General features: G+C 36.5%; 2 protein-coding genes, 1 long non-coding RNA gene and 2 other non-coding genes across 7 annotated transcripts; 4 read left to right on the plus strand and 1 right to left on the minus strand.

The window, feature by feature from the left end:
* Positions 1 to 930: 930 nt before the first annotated feature.
* LOC147541357 (actin-like) lies at positions 931 to 3,971 on the plus strand. Of its 3 annotated transcripts, XM_086633885.1 has the most exons (6): positions 1,051 to 1,146; positions 1,247 to 1,323; positions 1,652 to 1,721; positions 1,821 to 2,214; positions 2,417 to 3,030; positions 3,627 to 3,971. In XM_086633885.1, the coding sequence occupies exons 3-6, from the start codon at positions 1,662 to 1,664 to the stop codon at positions 3,690 to 3,692; spliced, it is 1,134 nt and encodes a 377-aa protein (XP_086490011.1). In that variant the 5' UTR covers positions 1,051 to 1,146; positions 1,247 to 1,323; positions 1,652 to 1,661; the 3' UTR covers positions 3,693 to 3,971. The 3 variants fall into 3 exon arrangements, with proteins under 3 accessions (XP_086490012.1, XP_086490011.1, XP_086490010.1); XM_086633886.1 differs by lacking the exon at positions 1,247 to 1,323 and having other exon boundaries at positions 931 to 1,146; XM_086633884.1 differs by lacking the exon at positions 1,051 to 1,146 and having other exon boundaries at positions 1,185 to 1,323.
* A 2,381-nt stretch (positions 3,972 to 6,352) lies between these two features.
* Positions 6,353 to 11,530, plus strand: LOC147541358 (U-box domain-containing protein 33-like). The gene is made up of 7 exons (XM_086638278.1): positions 6,353 to 7,019; positions 7,643 to 7,761; positions 7,929 to 8,038; positions 8,464 to 9,013; positions 9,237 to 9,785; positions 9,897 to 10,619; positions 11,070 to 11,530. Exons 1-7 carry the CDS (start codon positions 6,704 to 6,706, stop codon positions 11,250 to 11,252), a joined length of 2,550 nt encoding a protein of 849 aa, XP_086494404.1. The 5' UTR covers positions 6,353 to 6,703; the 3' UTR covers positions 11,253 to 11,530.
* A 118-nt stretch (positions 11,531 to 11,648) lies between these two features.
* On the plus strand, positions 11,649 to 11,721 carry TRNAK-CUU (transfer RNA lysine (anticodon CUU)). Its single transcript has one exon. It is a non-coding gene; the product is annotated as a tRNA-Lys (tRNA).
* A 2,677-nt stretch (positions 11,722 to 14,398) lies between these two features.
* TRNAK-CUU (transfer RNA lysine (anticodon CUU)) lies at positions 14,399 to 14,471 on the plus strand. The gene has a single exon. It is a non-coding gene; the product is annotated as a tRNA-Lys (tRNA).
* A 2,404-nt stretch (positions 14,472 to 16,875) lies between these two features.
* Positions 16,876 to 19,123, minus strand: LOC147541361 (uncharacterized). The gene is made up of 2 exons (XR_015224268.1): positions 18,614 to 19,123; positions 16,876 to 17,237 (listed from the first exon to the last, which is right to left on the minus strand). It is a non-coding gene; the product is annotated as an uncharacterized LOC147541361 (long non-coding RNA).
* Between the last annotated feature and the right edge of the window lie 903 nt (positions 19,124 to 20,026).

Below are 20,026 nucleotides of genomic sequence, written 5' to 3' on the forward strand. Positions count from 1 at the left end.
CTTCTCTTATAACACGTTTCTTCCCTCCCTTATATCTCTTCTTCTTCTTCTTCTAAAGTTATCCCGGACTAGCCTAAAAGTACTTAGAGAGAAAATATTTCATTTCTAACGTATATGCACTTAGAAGTAGTGTTTACAAAACAATTTTTGATCGAATGTGTAAAATTCAGTCAATTGTTCAAAGATAAAGAACTTAAGAAGAATTGACCTTAAAATTGTATAATGTATGTGATCATTGGTAATTTGGGGACTCGGAAATATCTGAAACCTAACTTGGATGACACATATAAAGGGGGTAAAACTTGACGTTAGCACAAAAAGATGGTAAAAAAAGAATTTGATTGGGGCGTTACTTTAGACTTTAAAGGGGACCAATAGAGAAATATTTAACAAAAAGAAATTAAAAATTAAAATGAGAGGGAGTAGAGGTTCCTAGTGACCTATTGGGTGATAGAGCATGGCCACAACCACCTGTCTATCTTCCCTACTATATTAAATTTATCCCATTATCCAATTTATACCCTGACTATGGCCAGGGGTAGCCTACCCCTGGCTCCGCCCTTGGGCGAGAGGAAGAAGGAGATTAAGTATTTTTTTAGTTGAAGACTGTTGACAGATGGGCGAATGATGATTTCTTTTGACAAGAGAAAAAATATGAGAAATGCTAAAGTTACAAAAGATTTTGACAAAAGATTGTTCCCAGCTGATGTGGCGGTCGTGGTTTGCAACTTTGACCAAATATAGACCGTTGAGAGATGAATATCACAACCGCCACATCAGCTGGGAACTTTCTTTTGTCAAAATCCTTTGTAATTCTAGCATCTCCCAAAAAATATAAGACAATGAGGGAAACTATTGAAATGAAATAAAGGGAGAGAAAATATTAAAGTTGACTAACAAAATCATTGTTTTGGGGTACAATTTAAACTTAATTTTCGCGTACAGATTTAGGTAGGGGCCAAAATGGCTTGGCGGACTATATATAGGGGGCTAAAATGGAATTAAAGTCACTTCGAATTTCCATATATCTGAGGGGCAGAGAGTATTTCTGTCTGATTACCATTTTTGAATCACAAAGGGAACGGCGGGCAGCTTAGATCGGAGAAATCGTTTCTGATAAACGCGACATATAGGGTTCCTCTAGAGGTGATTTTCTCTCTAAATAATTCTTCGTTCAATCTCTACCTCTCTCTCTTCTTTTTTAGTTTCATTGATCTTCTATTTTAAGGCTTAAATTCTTTGTTAGATCGACCCCTGCAGAAGAATATTCAGATCGATTTTGACGATCGATCTGTAATCTGTGTCTTCGTTTTCAGATCCAAGGTCTGATTTAATTGTTATTATTCATAGTCGTTAATTGTGAAATCTTTAGATTAGTTTTAAGGATTTGGAATAAGTTTGGTGATCAATCTTGGTTTCTTGTTGATTCGCGGAAAATGCTTTTGAATGTGATCAGTTTTCATCTCTCTCTCTCTCTCTTGATGATTTATCGGAATCTATTAACATACTTAATCTTGTTCTTAATTTTGATCTCTCTCTTGAGGATTCATTTTATTCTATTGTTGTTTCATGATTCTTTTTTTTTTTAATGCTGAAATTTTTGTTTCAAAAGTTTTGTTTCTGATTTGAATTTGGTAATTTTTTCCGGCAGGTGATAAACTATGGCAGATGCAGAAGATATTCAGCCTCTCGTCTGTGACAATGGAACTGGAATGGTTAAGGTACTGAATCTGGTTAAATTTCGAATTATGGTCATGACCTTTTCATTTGCCATATTATGTGTATGAACTTTGATTCTTATGATATTCATATGTATTTAGGCTGGTTTTGCTGGAGATGATGCTCCAAGGGCTGTGTTTCCTAGTATTGTAGGTCGCCCACGACACACAGGTGTGATGGTTGGAATGGGCCAAAAAGATGCATATGTTGGGGATGAAGCTCAATCCAAGCGTGGTATTTTAACTCTAAAATACCCGATTGAGCATGGTATTGTGAGCAATTGGGATGACATGGAGAAGATTTGGCATCACACCTTTTACAACGAGCTTCGTGTGGCACCAGAAGAACACCCGGTTCTCCTCACTGAAGCACCACTCAACCCCAAGGCTAATCGTGAGAAGATGACCCAAATCATGTTTGAGACATTTAATGCTCCCGCTATGTACGTCGCCATCCAAGCCGTTCTTTCCCTCTACGCTAGTGGTCGTACAACTGGTACGCTCCTTGATTTCTATTATGATGTGAATTTATATTTTGGCCAAGAATCATGTTACTTGCTTAGTTGCTTTTTTGGGTTTTGACTTTTGAGTATAAACATATTACTATGTCTGCTATGATTGATGATTTAGACATGGGGTGTTTGCGATGTTTATTTTATGAGCTTTTTATTGATAAAGTGTGCAATGTTTTTACGCAGGTATTGTTCTTGACTCTGGGGATGGTGTGAGTCATACTGTTCCCATATACGAAGGATATGCTCTACCACATGCAATCCTTCGTCTCGACCTTGCAGGTCGTGACCTTACTGATGCTCTGATGAAAATCCTTACGGAGCGTGGTTACTCTTTCACCACCACTGCCGAGCGAGAAATCGTTAGGGACATGAAAGAGAAACTTGCGTACATTGCTCTCGACTATGAACAGGAGCTCGAAACTTCAAAGACGAGCTCATCTGTCGAGAAAAGCTACGAGTTGCCTGATGGACAGGTAATCACCATCGGAGCTGAACGTTTCCGATGCCCAGAGGTCCTTTTCCAGCCTTCCATGATTGGTATGGAAGCTGCTGGTATTCACGAGACAACATACAACTCCATCATGAAGTGTGATGTTGATATCAGAAAGGATCTTTACGGAAATATCGTGCTCAGTGGTGGGTCTACCATGTTCCCAGGCATTGCTGATAGGATGAGCAAGGAGATTACAGCTCTAGCACCAAGCAGCATGAAAATCAAGGTGGTGGCTCCACCTGAAAGGAAGTACAGTGTCTGGATAGGAGGGTCCATCTTGGCTTCCCTCAGCACTTTCCAGCAGGTCAGTTCTTTCTTGCTCATGATTGAAACCAATAATGAACTTATCTTTCCCAAAACAAGATTGAAAATCGAAGTGATTTAACTTGGTGTTGTTGAACCTCATGAACTGAAAACACAACTGATGTGGTGTGGTCGGAGTGGAGTATGTGCTCCAAGGCCCATGATCTTCATCGGGTATCTAAAATTTTGGGGGATCCCCGCAACTCTAGCCCAGTGGAGAAACCGACGCCCAATTGTGATGTTTGTTTTTCTGGTGTCTAAATCAGACTCGCCTGAGTCTGACTTGTCTAAATCTGACTTGTTTTGGTTAGGTGTACATAACTACATACAATAATTAACTAGGTTAGCTTAGAGAATGGCCTCTCAGACTTGTTTTATGTGTTACTTGAGTCTCAAAATCAAGCTGAATAATCCATTCAGACTAGTCTGCGACATGAGTCAGGAGCACAAGTCAGATAGTGAAAAAAAACTTTCTGAAACCCGACACTGTGAGTCAGATTTCATGTATGAAACTGAAAAGAACAAACACCACCTAAGCCTGTGCGATATGATATTCAACGAGGACACTTTACAAATTGTTCCTTTTCCTTTTTGTAGATGTGGATTGCAAAGGCAGAGTATGACGAGTCTGGGCCATCAATCGTGCACAGGAAATGTTTCTAATCCTGCAAATGAGAAAATAAATTGCGTCTGATTATGCAACAAGGAAAACAAGGTGGAAAACCGGACAAACTGCGTATCAATCTATGGTTAGATTCTGGGATGCAGCTTGCATTACTTCTTTTCTTCTTCAGCAAATCTTTCTTCTTTGCTTTCACTTTTTCTTTTTGGTGTGTATTCTTTCTTTCTTTTTTTCTACTCTCATTTGGGATAATTATCTTGAAAGAGTGTTGCAGAACTGAAACTTTCAATTCTTTAATTGTATTTTCATGTGTTCTAGCAGATTTATCTACTTAATGCCTACACAATGTGGGATAATCTTAAGGCTAAATGGCTTGACGTCCTGCCATGTATTGGTATCAAACCCGTGACCATTGATGCACAGGACAAGCACATCACCGTTGAGCCATAGACATTACTGATGTTAAACTTACAGTTATCAATAACTATTTGGGGATCGGTCTCGGACCAGTCCGAGCCCCTTGCTTTGGGGTTCAGACTGATCAGTCCAAGACCTTAAGCAAGGCCTCGTACTGTCCAGTCCGAACCCCAAAGCAAGGACTCAGACTGTCCTGCCTGAAACGTGTCGGACTGATCCGAATCCGAAGCCTTGCTTTAGGTATCGGACGAGTAGATCATATTCTGCCCGTGTGCCAATAATTGTTTGGGTCAAAAGAGATTGACCTTAGTCATCATCCAGGGGGCTAACAACAATTTGCGAGTGCTTTTAGCCTCTCTTTCATGTGTAATTGTGTGGCCTATAACAATGATACGACGCCCCATCATCAACCCCTCATTACACATGGACATATAAATGTGTTGTAGTCAAGCTCCCAAGTCAGACTGTGAAGTCAAAGCTCATTAAAAGAAATAAAAATCCTAGATTTTTCCTTTATTGACTCCACCTTCAACTCCATAGTCAAGTCCACCCCCATACAGTATTTTTGGTAGGATTTTTGAATTACACCGTCATCCTCTTCAATCTCACCCACCACCTAGTTGTTTTTTTTTTTTTGGAAGTCGACTACGATCTACGTAAGTCGTTACATTTGGCATTGATACATCGATACGCTCAATCACTGCCCACTCAAACTGAAACAAGACCTAGTTGTTGAAGTTTTACATTGACATTTTAAGGTGGGAACCATGGGAAAAGGTGAAAGTCTTATTTTGATCCAAGCATTTTAATGAGAAGTGAAGATTCAAACATTAAAGATGTTTACAACAACCATTCCATTATCTTCATTTCAAGTTTTTTGGCCATTGAATATTTGTTTTAGTAGAAATTAATTTATAGAATTAACTGCATTCAGACATATCAGTTAAAGTGTGTAGCTACGGGAATAATAGAGAAACTTGACAGGATTTCATCGACTTGGATACACACAAATGGGTGAGATACTGAGATGCCTCTCAATAAAATGCTTCAGAAAAAAATGAACCTGCTGGAATCATTCGGTCGTAAAATACTGGAATTATTGAGGAAAGTCAGTAGGATATCTTCGACTTCAACAAAAAACTTGGTGAAAATGCCTCTTAATTATTAATTGTTGAAAAAAACACAATATTAAGATACTCAAAAGACTCAGTAGCATACTGCCAAAATTATTGAGAAAAATCGAATTGATGTTGCTGAATTGAAGACAGGCAACTCGGACAGATGCTTCTAATGTGCTTGACAAAATTTAAGAAAAAAGAAGTGAAAATAACTTAAATCTTATCTTCTTATCAAATAAATGTTCAAAACTTCATTTTCTTATTTTATTAGGTTATCCAATAAGCAAATACTTCTAGAACAAAAGTATAACCAATATTGTTAAGAAATTCGAGTATGAGCACGATTACTGTGAGAATAGTCCCACATGGAAGAATGGGTAACTAGCAATCAAGAATATAAAGTACTAGGTCCTCTCCACTCATAGCCAATTGGTTTTGACTTTTGAGTTTGATGGCCACAAACTTAACATGGTATCTGAGCTAGGCCCACACGTGATAGACTTAAAAGCCACACGTGCTCCACGTCACCCGTAAAGAAAAAGAAAAACACACGTGTTAGGCTCAAAGAACGGCACATGATGTTATTCTTTTATTTCATACGCTAGTTTATCCAAGCAGACGCTAGTTTGTCCTAAGTGAACACCAGGTTGTATCCATAATATTATTAACCACAAGTTACAAATTAAAATGAAAAAGATAAACAAAAACATTTAAAAGGCCAACAATGATAGCTTAGTTGGTCAGTGCATATACCTGCAATGCGGAAGTTCCAGCTTCGATCCGAAGTGCAAATTCAGGAATATTGAACTTGGATATAAATAAAGTAGTTTAGGTAAGCTTTAGGTTATTTAATTCGTCAGGTTATAGGCCATTTAATTTGTCGGGCTTTAGATCCAGTAATAATTCGACAGTTATTTCGTGCATATCACATAGTCTCGATGTATCAATGCCTTATAACGACAAACGTAGATTCAAATGGATTTCTCAAAAGAAAAAAAAAAGACGGAAAACTCCAAATAGATCAAAAAATCGTAAAGATCGTTGGGATCTTCATCCATATCAAAAAAGTCAAAAACGAAAAAAGGCAATTAAAATTCTAAAAGTTTTCTCTCTCGTCCCCAAAATGTATAACATATTTTGTTTTATGTCATTTTCATAATGTTCACCTACAATGTTTCCTTGTAAGAAGAAAAGAAAACTATAACTATATCGACCAATGGAAATACATTAAATCATGGACCAATAAAAGAACGGTAGAGATTCGGATATCCAATTCCACGTGTAAACATCCTACTCGTTTATTATCTCTAACTATTTTATAATTGAGGAATATAAATAGAATCATTCCCTTTTAGATCCCAAAATTCCCAACTCGTTCTTCTCCATTTTTGAATTTTCTAACCATAAAATCAATACTTAATGAATATTAATTAATACAACTACTTGTTTGAAGGAAAAATAATCTTTCTTCCTTCCTTCATAAATCCCCCCCGGTTGTCGTCGGATTTCCGGCCGGAATGGAACTACTAAATCCATCCCCACCTCACCAACACTTAGGCGGCGGTTTACTTTCTCCTCCGGCACTGAATTTCAGTCGTCGTTATTTAATGGCATCTTCGTCTTTGTTGCCGGAATTTGGTTCTAGCAGCGGCGGTGGTGGTTCTAATGGTGGACCTTGTGGTGGTGGTGGTGATGTTGATAAAGTATATGTACTAGTTGAACAATCAATTGAGAGAACTGTTTCTTTGCTTCATTGGAGTTTCAGACAATTTAGAAATACAGAAATTTGTCTTCTTCATGTTTATCAACCTTCTCCTACCATACCTACCCTCTGTAAGTTACTTTTTCTCTTTAACTAGGGTTTTTCTTTCTCATTTTTAATTACCTATAAGAATAAGATACTAGTCTAGTTAGAAAAAAATTTCAAACATTTTTCGTTTAATCTTATAGCTTGGTTTGGTTTAGGTTGACATTGAAGATTGTTTGGTAAGATGGTACTTCTTGATATAAACAAACTATTGGTTTTGCTGAAAGCGCGTCATTCTAAACGCATATGTTAAGTTATAAATTCTTTCTACTGAATCAAGTCAAAGGTCATTTACGTTTAAGGTACATGTTATGAAACCCCTTACTGAGATGGCTAGAATCTACCCGCTTTGGTAGGAAAGTCAAAAATTAGGGTTCACGAGATTAATATTTTATTACGAAATAAATGGTGGTTTTATTTGTTTGAAGAATTCATTACATTATTATTACATCATATGAAATGAATATATATTGGAGGATGGAACAAAAACATAACTGCTAAGAAACATCATTAGATCATATGTTATAGTTGAATCAGAGGATGAAAACAAGCATATATCTGAAATGAAACATTTTTAGTTTAGTGAACTGTGGTAATCACTTTGTACCTTATTCGAGTAAACTAATTTGAAGTTTTACTCTTTGTTTAGTGGGTAAGCTTCCTGCAAGTCAAGCTAATAAGGAACTGCTCTCTGCCTACAGAAAAGAAGAAAGAGAACGGAATACTAAACTCCTGTTCAATTACTTGGGCATTTGTACCAGATCAAAGGTGAGTGAACATTCCAATACATAATGACGATATAAGAGTCTAAAAGTGTGATTTATGTTCAACAGGACCTTTCTTGAACACTTTGTAGCTTCTGATTAGGTCATTTTGTCTTCCATTTGTAACCCATTTTAGTTTTCGGCACATTCATATAATAATTTAATTTGCAGGTTAAGGCATGCTCCATTACTGTTGAATCTGGACAAGTACATAAGGGCATTGTAGAGTTTATAGGAAGACATGGTATCAGGAACCTTGTTATGGAGACAATGCGAGAGAAGTAAGTTTTTTGGGCATCACTTCTTTCTTTGCACTTATACTTCATGCTAGTTATGGGAAGTTGAAAATTGGTCCAAGGAGATTCTTGTATCAACTTGGTGACAAAGAAAGAGAGAGCTAATTTGTCAGAATTAGGCTGCTAGTTACTCTGAAGTATGATCTTGTTGTAATTCTTAATCGAACAGATTGATATCTTTAGCTAACACTTTGAACATAAGCCATGAACTTGAAAGTATAGTTTAAATTCTATGATGCATGTGAGGTATGACTTAACATTCCTACAACTGTTATATGCCTCTACAATATCGATTTGTCTTGTGTAAGATGTATTTTTTCCATCTTATGTTTGGTTTATATGGATTCATATTCCCTGCTCTTTTGGAAGTAGAGAATTCTTATGCCTTATGGGTACATTGTCTACTATAGTTGGATGAAGGTGAAGAGGAGCTTCTGCAATTCAGACTATGCTGCCAAAAATGCTCCACCATTCTGTAAAATCTGGTTCGTTAACAGAGGAAGACATCTCTGGACGAGGGAAGCTACTGAAGCTCTGTGCTTTCTTCCGACAATGTTCACCCCACCTGAAACCGTAGGCACAAGTTCTCTCAATTATAGCAGTGAGACCATAAACGACCTTACTTGTCTCAGATATGGTTCCCCTGGTAGGTTCTGTAATAGTACTGGACGAAACTATCAAGTAAGTCAAGATCAACTGGAAGTAGCTTTATCTGCCACCAGACTCGATTCTACAAATAGAGCTTTAGAGAGCTCTTCAAGTTCAAGTAGTTCATCATCTGGATACACACCTATTGAAATAAAGGGGTCATCAGAGTTGGATTCGAAGGTTGAGGAAGAAATGTTGTATAATAAGCTTATTGAAGCCACAACAGAAGCAGAGAAAGCAAAGGATGAAGCATTTGCTGAAATGTTGGAGCGCAAAAGATTGGAATCAGAAGCTTCCGAAATTATGAGTAAGGTAATCTTGATGTCCAGAATTTGTTTTTGGTAGCTTATGAGGAATCTCTTGGCTCTTACCAAGATTGTTTTGAGTAATTGTAGTTTCAAGTCCTTTCAAGTTTTCTTCAAGAAAAACAAGAACACATACTTATGAGATATTTTTTGTAGGTAGGACTAAAGTTCGGAGAACTTATGGACAAGCTTTGTCGTGATAATCTCTTTTTTGTGTCTCCTCTTTACAGGTGAACGATTTTGAAGTTGCACGCACACATGAAGTTAAATTGAGAAAAGAAATTGAGAGTTCGATAAGAAATATTAGGCAAGAACATGAAAAGTTGTGGGGGCAAAGAGAAGAAGTAACTGGAGAGCTACATAGGGCGATGAGAAATATTGATGACCTTGATGGGCGGGTGAATGAATCAAACACTCGTCGGCAAGAAGTTGCTAGAGAATTAAGGCTAATCCAAGCTTCCTTAGCAACTCTTAGAATAGAAAAGCATAAGATCAGACGGCAGAGAGATGGTATTATGCGGCGATTAGAACATCAGAAGATTCATGGTCAAGTGGGAGACTCAAACTTCAATGATTTAGCCTTTTGGGATGACTCTCAAGAATCAGCTGAATTTTCTTCATCAGATCTCGAAACTGCAACTTGCAACTTTTCAGAGGGCTTCAAAATTGGAAACGGAGAGTTTGGTTGTGTTTATAAAGGAGAGTTGTTGGGTAGCAGTGTTGCTATCAAGAAGCTAAATCCATTCAATATTAGGAGAAGATTAGAGTTTCAAAAAGAGGTACAAGTTCCTTAGTCTCTCACTTTTTGGAATGTTTCTCATTTACGGCAACGTGGAATAACAAAGTATAGAATTTAAACAAACCTATTTTTCAATTTTTCATGTATGCAGGTCCAGACTCTCAGCAAATTACAACATCCTAATCTGGTAACCCTAATTGGAGCATGCCCAGAAGCTTGGTCAATTGTTTACGAGTACATGCCTAACGGTAGTATCCAAGACCACCTCTTCAATAAAACCAACAAAAGTCATATGTCCTGGCAGACAAGAACCCGAATTGCATCAGAAATCGCAAGCGCTCTTCTCTACTTACACTCTTCCAATCCTGAAAAGATTGTCCATGGCGATCTGAAACCTGAAAATATTCTTCTTGATTCAGAATTCAATTCGAGGATCAGCGATTTTGGGATTTGTCGGCTTGTTTCAGAGGATACTGCTCGTTGCCCAAGTTTTGGCAGAAGTTCGGATCCAAATTGTGCATTGCCATATAAAGACCCAGAGTTATGGACAACTGGAAATGAAACAGTCAAGTCAGATATCTACTCATTTGGGGTTATAATTCTACAGCTAGTCACAGGAAAGTCTCCTGTAGGTTTAGCAAGTGAGGTTCGTAGAGCGTTGTTATGTGGAAGAATAGTCTCCGTATTGGACCCGTCAGCCGGAGAATGGCCAACATTTATTGCCAGGAGATTGGTAGAGTTAGGTTTACAATGTTGTGAGATGAATAGTCGAGATAGACCTCAGCTGACACAGGCTTTGGTGAGGGAGCTAGAGCATTTGCCTCTTGCAGAAGAACGACAGATTCCACCTTTTTTCTTGTGTCCAATCCTTCAGGTGAGTAACTAGCTAAGTTTCTTAAATCTTAACCAGAGTTAGGCTAGAGATTTTGGAATTCAACAATCTAACTTCATACTGTTATGAGCATGTGAAAACACAATGATTCCTATAGTGACAGAACTATCACATCGAGTTTCATCTGGAAACTCCTAAAAGAATGTTATCTGCGACACCGTGCCCCAAAAGTGAGGCACATGCAAGTCTTGGCGACTCACACACGAAACTCAAATCCAGCACAATCTCTCATGTAAATCATACTGACTGTCACCTGTAAAACCTGTCACTCAATGGTGGTCATGTTATCAGTGGTATGAAAGCCATGTAGAAAACCCTAAACATGCATAGATCTTTTTCCTATACTTCGGAATCCTATTCTAGTTCTCGACTCTTGAGAGCTAGTTGTTAAGATCGCTGACCAAACTCAGCCTTTTCTTCTTGTGTTTACAGGAGATAATGCATGACCCTCATGTAGCAGCCGATGGGTTCACATATGAAGGTGAAGCAATACACGGATGGTTGAAGAATGGGCGCGATACTTCTCCAATGACCAATTTGGGATTGAGTCATTTGCATCTAACTCCAAATCATGCACTTCAACTTGCCATCCGAGACTGGCTCTGCCAAGCTTGAAGGGAAGGTAAACTTAATTCCCTAGACGCGGGGTTCAGTCATGCACTTCAACTCCAAATCATGCATCTTTGGTGCCTGAAATCGATTTATACCTTTATGAATGTATATCCAGCAAGCATATGTATGTATAGTTAGCAGTCATAGTCTAAGCTAGATACTTGTATTCAGTTTGTAGTTTGTACTAACAAAATCAAAACTCCCCGTTTCCATTTTCGGACCCAAAATTTATGATTGTAGATTTTCAGGTTCTGATTTGAAACTTAAAAGTTATGTTGATTTGAAACTTAAAAGTTATGTTGATTTGAAACTTAAAAGTTATGATTGTAGTATTTGCTTCATGTTATGTTGTTTTCATGAGCTTTGACAAATTCTAGTTTGAACTAGGAAACCCAAGAAGCCCGTCTAGCTCAGTTGGTAGAGCGCAAGGCTCTTAACCTTGTGGTCGTGGGTTCGAGCCCCACGGTGGGCGATATTTTTTTATTTATATTTATTTCTTGGGTAAAAGAATAAGAAGAAGATATTGCCTGAGGCTGAGAGATGAAAAAGCAAGCAAGCTCCGTTAGTTACAAGAGGTAACCAGTCCTTCAAGACCCACCATCTATGCATCATCAGCCCACTCACTTTTTGAGATTCTTCTATTTGTTGTGACTCTTCCTCTTTCTCCCGTGTTCAAAGTCATAAATTTTATTGGGAAAAAAGAAGTCATAAATTTTAAATCTTGTAAACGTCCCATCACCTTTCTTTCTTGAGATAGCAATGCATACTATGGAAATAATCTAATAGTGCCCGCATAATCTAGAGAAGCGTCCGAAAACTTGATTATAAGCACTCAAGCTTAATTACTTTCTCTCTCTCTCTCTAGATTTCATTAATCTTCTTAACACAAAATGTCTTGTGGTAGTTCAACTTGTGATTGTGGAGACTGTCACTGCCAACCGGGTTATTGTAAGTGCCGCAAGGGCTCTAATAAGGGGTAAAATTTCTTCTTCCACAGTTTGGGATTTTATTTCATCTCTTTCCTTTGGTTATCTTAATTAGTACTACTATATTCTTTCTCAATTTTGTTGATTTCAACCTGGGTCCGGTATAAATGAATAAAATAGTTTGATGAACTTTTTACACATTTAGTTTAGATGGGTTTTGCGTCCCGTTTCATGTGCGAATAGTCACACAGAGGAGAAGGGGTATATAACAACCAAGAATATAATGTCGCTAGGTCCTCTCCACTTACTGTCAATTGGTTTTGAGTTAGATGACCTCAAACTTAATATGTTAAAGAGCTGGGCCCACCTGTGGTAGGTTTAAAAGCCACACATGCTCTACGTCACCAGAAAAGAAAAAAAATACGCGTGTTAGGCTCAAAGAACCCTACACGTGTGAGGGAGGCGTGTGAGAATAGTCCCGCATGAGAGAAGGTTACATAGCAACAAAAAATATAATGTCTAGGTCCTCTCCACTCATTGTCAATAGAATTAAAAGGTTATAAGGATTGTTGATTTCTTCGGGATAATTGTCAAACCCCATTAAAATCTTGTATCATGTTTTCCAAGTTTCTCTCTAAACTATGTGATTGTGGGTTGTAGAGGCAGTATGTATCCAGATTTGATCTACTCTGGAGAGAGCACCACAACTGAGACCTTCTTTGTTGAAATTGCTCCACAGAAGGCGTAAGTTTCCACATTTTTTTTTTCATTTTCTGAATAAAATAGACACAAAATCAACACGAATCGGTCATTCGAACAAGTCCGACAAAAATAAATTATCCAAAATCTGACTCAAGTTAATTCAGACCTCGAGTCAGTTTTCATAACTGATTCAGAGAAAAAACAAACACTACCTAAAGTTTAAAAACTTATAATAACAAAATCCTTCGATAATTTTTGATTTCGGATGCTTTGAGGGGTTAGAGATGATGGAAGGAGACTGCAAATGTGGACCCAACTGAACCTGCAATATTTATACCTGCCATAATTGATGAAAATCAAGAGAATTAATAAAGGAAAAAGGACATCTTTTTTCTCAAGTTGTTTGGTTTGTGATTTTTATAAATTATGGAGGATGAAGCTTTGTAAGTAATATTATGTATGTGATTTCTCTTGTATCCTCTTTCTCTTTCCAAGTTATTGTTTGAGATGATTAGTATTATGTATCATGTATGAATGGTATCTAATCAAATAAAAAACTTGAGGAGATGACTCTCTTTTATGTTTAAAATGAATGATGATCCTTTAACTTTGTGTTATTTATGGTTGAAAGCTTAAGCATATCTTTTCTAGTTTTAATAGTGTGATTATTCCTATCTTAGAGAAGAGGGATTCACTCTTGTACTTTAACTAACCATGTAAATTAGGTAGTTTTGTTTCCCTAATTGAAAACATAATTATTTTTATGTCAATAACAAAATCAAGACCAAGAGAAACAAAATCAGACCAAAGAGAACAAAAAGAAACCGAAAACGGTTTCTCATGATCCGCTTCTTCAAGTTCTACCTATATGTTTTTTCAAGTTTTTTTTTTTTCTCTCTCTCTCTCTCTCTCTTCTTCTGCTTCTTGATGATGTATAAATGCTATGTAATCACTAGCGTAGAATGTAGTCCATTTCCAAGAGGAAAAAAAAAACGGTGTCTATAGGAGATGGCGTTTAGAGGAGATAATGCACGATCCCCATGTAGCAGCCGATGGGTTCACATATGAAGGTGAAGCAATACACGGATGGTTGAAGAATGGGCGTAATACTTCTCCAATGACCAATTTGGGATTGAGTCATTTGCATCTAACTCCAAATCAAGCACTTCAACTTGCCATTTGAGACTGGCTCTGCCAAGCTTGAAGCGAAGGTAAATTTAACTCCCTAAACGTGGGGTTCATATATGCATTCTTTGGTGTCGGAAATCGATTTATACCTTTATGAACGTATATGTATGTATAGTTAGCAGTCACTGTCTAAGCTAGATACTTGTATTCAGTTTGTAGTTTGTACTAACAAAATCAAAACTCCCCGTTTCCATTTTCGGACCCAAAATTTATGATTGTAAATTTTCAGGTTCTGATTTGAAACTTAAAAGTTATGTTGTATAGTATTTGCTTCACGTTATGTTGTTCTCATGAGCTTTGACAAATTCTAGTTTGAACTAGGAAACTCAATAAGCCCGTCTAGCTCAGTTGGTAGAGCGCAAGGCTCTTAACCTTGTGGTCGTGGGTTCGAGCCCCACGGTGGGCGATATTTTTTTTTTCTTTAAATTTTGTCAACCAAGAAAGATAAAAAAGGGTAAAAGGAAAAGAAGAAGAAGAAGGTACTGCCTGAGAGATGAAAAAGCAAGCAAGCAAGCAAGCAAGCAAGCTCCACTACAAGAGGTAACCAGTATTTCAAGACCCACCATCTATGCATCAGCCCACTCACTTGTTGTTGTGACTCTTCCTCTTTTTACCATGTTCAAAGTAATAGATTTTAATGGAAACATCCCATCACCTTTTTCTTTTAAATAGCACCATGTAAGACAAAATACAAGTAATAATGGAGAGATGTGATAGTCGTACATAATTTAGAGAAGCCACCATAGCCTTGACTATAAACACTCAAGCTTAATAAGTATCTAAACTTTTTCATTTGTACCGTGGTAAACTCGTTTTGAAAGAACAAGACTCTCTATCTGTTGGGTTTATGAGCCAAAATTAAACTGAATATTGATGTCTGCTACAACTTTAGATCGTAACAATGGAAGCTACCAATTAGGTTTATGAGGCAATATCCAAGTGAATATCGATACCTGCTGCGACTTCGAATCTTAACAATGGAAGCGATCAACCTGACTAGAGAGTCTTGGATTGGAAAACGGACCAAAATCGTATTTCATTTGAGTAATAGATTGGAGGAATCAAACTTGATTTAGTACACCAACTATTCTAGTTGAAAAATGATAGGGAACAAGAAAATCTAGACATACATCCTATGTGGCTTGCTTTGATTCATGTTTTTGATGATTCCAATTCACTGGACAGCGAATCACAGCCGGCCACATAAGTTGTATGTCTAGAGTATGTCTGGATTTTCTTCTTCTCTATCATTTCTCATTCTAGTTCAATTATTGTCATCCATAAATGGGAATTAGTCAGGGACAGGAAAAGTAAGATAAGAAGAGACCAATAATGTTGTATCACCCATCCCTATAGATCCAGAATACACAAAATTAACCTCTTCCACTCCAACAATGGTGTCACCACTTTGCATAAATTAAAACTATTATGGATGGTAATTTCATAATCAATCAACATTTGATTCAAAGTTGATGGTGTCTCTCTAGGCACCTACATTTAGGTTGAATTTGGTAATAGCTGCCTGTAATGGATCATGCAAAGATTGAGCTGTAGGTGTATTTAACCTTAATAAGTGATTGTTTTTTTTTTTTGAGTCGATGCACAAATATCTTTCAATACAAACAAACATGTGTAGTTTCAGCTAAGTATGTAAGATTTTGAGTTAATATGCCCTTAATTGTGTTCTCTTTAACAGAAAATTGATCTGAAAATTGAATAGACTACCTTATACCCAAAACTCGTGTGCACCAGATTCAAGATTATTGTTTGTTTCGATCAGTCTAAATTACAAATTTAGAACCCCCTTTTAAATTATATCCTAAATTAGGTGATTTTCTACGTCAACTCTTTTTTTTTTTTGATCAACTCCTCTTGATATTAAGAAAGAAAAATGTTAATTTGAAAACGGGAGTGCTACATGTACAAAATCTTTGACAAGATCCTTGACATGATGAGTCATTTTCACTAAAAGACAAAAGAAATTCAAAGTTTGACTTTGATTTTTGACCTTTCTTTTACCTGTGTGACTCATTGTGTCAAGAATCTTGTCAAAGTTTAAAACTAAATATGGTTGGTTGGTGGGACATATCACTTTACCACTTCACATTTAGTGAAAGTAAAACCAAGCCTAGAAATTCGACTTTTCACTCTGATTATATCGATTCTAATATGCCCCAACGAGGTAAGTGAATAATGTGATGGATTGAGAAAACGATGATCAACAAAAATTCAAGACGTGTAACTTAAGATATTTAAAGATCTAAAAGATTGAGTTTTAGGAAATTTACAAGGACAAGGGGTCAGAGTAAAGTTAAGGATCGAGGTAGGATAGAAGAGAGAAGGAGGAAAGCCATTGAATTTGATTCCTCATAATAAAGGAAATTTTGTCAAAAGTTAAGATGATCAAACCATAACCCATCTTTACTTTGAACGGTGGATATTCAACACTTTCTCTCCTCTACTTCATTATAAATAGATGTTATGGTTTCTTCCTCTAAAACTCATCCAGAGTGAACTCAAAACTTTTTAATTACTTATAATATCTTCTTACTTTCTCTCCCTCTAGTTTTCATCAATCTTCTTTAACATAAAATGTCTTGCTGTGGAGGAAGTTGTGGTTGTGGATCAAGCTGCCAGTGCACCAAAGGCTGTAACGGGTAAAAATCTCTTCTTTCAATTCACCATTCATCACACTTACAGTTTTTCTTTGGTATAATTATCATACCCATCAAAATTTTGTATTATGTTTTTCCAAGACTCTCTCTCTCTCTCTCTCTCTAAACTATGTTTATGAATATTGTTGGGGTGCAGGTGTGGTATGTACCCAGACTTGAGCTACTCTGGAGAGAGCACCACAACTGAGACCTTCATTGTTGGAGTTGCTCTTCAGAAGGCGTAAGTTTCCACATTTTCCTTCAATTTCTTTGTAAGAAGCCTAAGGTCGTTTTTCTTTTATGGATATATACTACTGTAGTCATGACAAAAACATTGATACATTAATAAGCACGATAATATGTTCGACCTCCAGGATTTAGGAGTATATGTCCTACCAACTGAGTTAACGGTTTTTGGGTCTGAGGTGGTTTCTTGTTTAAATAAAATAAACTCAAAACAAATAAGTCATTCCAATTGAGTCAGATAAAATATAAGTACCGTCTCCAATCAATTTAAACTTGGGGAATTTGGCCAAAACTCCCTAAGAAATTATGATTTTGGTTAAAAAGAATTCATCAAAGTTTTTTAGGCTTCACCTCCCTGATGGCAATTATGTAATTTTCAATTTCAGTAAAAAGACCAACCTAACCCTTGTCTTAGAAAATACCTTGCAAACAACTTGCACTGCCTTGCAAACACTTTGCACTGCCTTGCAAAGCCTTGCAAATACCTTGCAGAGCCTTGCAAACACCTTGCATGGTTTTTGCAAACACCTTGGATAACCTTGCAAACAAATTGCCTAGCCTTGCGAACACCTTGCAGAGCCTTGCAAAAACTTTGCAGAGCCTTGCGAACACCTTGCATGACTTTTGTAAATACCTTGCACAACCTTGCGAACACCTTGCAGAGCCTTGCAAACACCTTGCAGAGCCTTGCAAACACCTTGCAATGCCATGCAATGGTTTGCAAATTAGTTTTTGAATTGATTTAACATGAAATTTGTTACAAATTATTATATTTTGTCTAATAGAATGTTGTATCGAAAAACTAGCTAAAACCCCTACAAATTCATAATAGTCATTTTATAAGCTCTAGCACCATCATTTTACTTTTCTTCGAAAAACTTCCAAAGCTTTCATGAAATTCTCAATTTGAACATAAATACCAATCATGATTGTCCAAGAAAAAAAATATTTCTCACAGGCATTTCATCTAACAACTTTATAGCTATTTCAACCAACCTACGTCTTGTATAACCAACTAACGTTGCATTCCAAGCAACAACATCTCTTTCAAGCATTTTATCAAACACATTGCTTGCATCAACTATACTTTCAGAACTTCCATATAAATCCAACAAATAAGTTTGAACATAAACATCAAAACTAACAAATTGTCATCCATCATTCATAACTTAATGAAAATAAAGCAATGAAGAAGTTGGATTATACCTTAAAACACTATCAAATTCTCCTTCCATTGAAAGTATATAAAACTTTCTCTCTCTAGAATTTAGAACCAAAAACTAAATCAAACCCCTTAAAAGCCTCTTCAAACAACAAGCAAATAGATTAAATCACCAAAACCTAGAAACATCAACCCATCTTATAGCCAAAATCGATTTAAACCCCAGAAATTTTAATCGGCGTCAACAATCCAACTCGGTTCGTTCATGAGAAAAACTCAAGTTCCTGATTTATTAGTTAGATTATTACTAGGTATTTCTAATTGAATGAAGGGTATTTTTGACTCTTAAAAAGTTGGTGCCTTTAAAAATGTCCTTCAAGCCTATTTTTATAACTTACTTGGGGCCTAGCTAGTTAAAAAGATGGGTTGTCTTTTTAACAAAAAAATACTAGAAATTGGGCCTCCGGCCCAATTTCCTGTTTAAACTTCGTGTCAGATTTTATATTTGTCTTGGAGGAAAGCAAACCCTACCCAAGTTTAACAACTTATAATAACAAAATCCTTGACAATATTATTTGATTTCAGATACTTTGAGGGGTTAGAGATGATGGAAGGCGACTGCAAATGTGGACCCAACTGCACCTGCAATGGTTGTTCCTGCCACAATTGATGAAAATCAAGAGAATTAATAAAGGAAAAAGTTCATCTTTTTTCTTATGTTGTTTGGTTTGTGATTTTTATAAATTATGGAGGATGGAGCTTTATTTAAGTAGAATAAATACAGTAATGGCTACTAATTACTGTACTACTTAGGGTCTGTATGTGATTTCTCTTGTTCCTATTTCTCTCTCCAAGTTCTTCTTTAAGTTGATTAGTATTTATGTATGAATGGTATCTAATCAGACAAAAAACTTAAGGAGGTGACTCTCTCTTATATGTTTAAAATGAAGGATGATCCTTTTTCTTTGTGTTATTTAAGGTTGAAGCTTAAAAAAATCTTTTCTTTCCTGCATTATTTTGAAATGACTCAAATAGTTTTGGTAGTGTGATTATTCCTATCCTAGTGAAGAGGGCTTCACTCTTGTGCTTTAAGTAAGCATCTAAATTAGGTAGTTTTGTTTCCTCAAGTGAAAACATAATTATTTTTATGTCAATAATAAAATCAACAAAATGAAGAGATACAAAATCATTCTCATGAGTCAACAACTATTGGTTGGAGTGGTAAGAAGTTTAGTCTTCCACCTTAGAGGTCAAGGGTTCGAGGCACGCTGATAATTAAAAAAAAAAAGATCAATTGCATGAGTACAAAAAGAATCGCAAACTACTTTTCATGATCGTCTTCTTCAAGTTCTAGTTATATATCTTTCACCAAAATGAAAAATCGTAATATACAGTGGGGGATCTAGGATTTCTCCAGGGACCAAAGTAGGCTAAAATCAAAGCTATAATTTTTGGCGGTGTTGTAGAAAAACAATTTTATTTTTCGAAATACAAAATTTTAAAGGGAAATTATGAATTTTGTCAAATTTTATATGATACAAAATTTTAAGAGAAAAAAAAACATCTTCTTCTTACTCATTTCCGACCACTAAATTTCGGCCACCACTATTTTTCTCCTTTTTTTGTCTTCTTCCTCTCATTCCACCACCAACATCTCCATTTTTCTTTCTTCTCTCTCTCTTTCCTCTCTCATTTGAGGGCTTCCTCTTTGCCGGAATGGATAAAAAAAAAGGAGGGGATCGAAATAGAGAGGAGATTATAGAGAGGGGGGAGGGGAGAGGGAGGAAAAGGAAGAGAGAGAAGTAACGGTGATCGGAAGAGAAGATAGAAAAGTTTGAAAAAAAATATAAAAGTTACCGGCAACGGTCATTTACCCGAGTTGAGAAATAATGTTGGTGG

The sequence above is a fragment of the Eschscholzia californica genome, unplaced genomic scaffold (genome assembly GCF_041429995.1).
Source record: "Eschscholzia californica isolate CP2 unplaced genomic scaffold, dmEscCali1.0.p SCAF_4, whole genome shotgun sequence".
NCBI classification, from domain to species: domain Eukaryota; kingdom Viridiplantae; phylum Streptophyta; class Magnoliopsida; order Ranunculales; family Papaveraceae; genus Eschscholzia; species Eschscholzia californica.

What these genes read in the sequence shown, in the direction of transcription:
- LOC147541357 (XM_086633886.1), top strand. Translation starts at nt 1,662, where the DNA reads ATGGCAGATGCAGAAGATATTCAGCCTCTCGTCTGTGACAATGGAACT. An exon ending in CGCTAGTGGTCGTACAACTG is followed by an intron (nt 2,215 to 2,416) that starts GTACGCTCCTTG and finishes GTTTTTACGCAG; the next exon opens with GTATTGTTCTTGACTCTGGG. An exon ending in CCCTCAGCACTTTCCAGCAG is followed by an intron (nt 3,031 to 3,626) that starts GTCAGTTCTTTC and finishes TCCTTTTTGTAG; the next exon opens with ATGTGGATTGCAAAGGCAGA.
- LOC147541358 (XM_086638278.1), top strand. Translation starts at nt 6,704, where the DNA reads ATGGAACTACTAAATCCATCCCCACCTCACCAACACTTAGGCGGCGGT. An exon ending in ATGGAGACAATGCGAGAGAA is followed by an intron (nt 8,039 to 8,463) that starts GTAAGTTTTTTG and finishes TGTCTACTATAG; the next exon opens with TTGGATGAAGGTGAAGAGGA. An exon ending in CTTCCGAAATTATGAGTAAG is followed by an intron (nt 9,014 to 9,236) that starts GTAATCTTGATG and finishes TCCTCTTTACAG; the next exon opens with GTGAACGATTTTGAAGTTGC.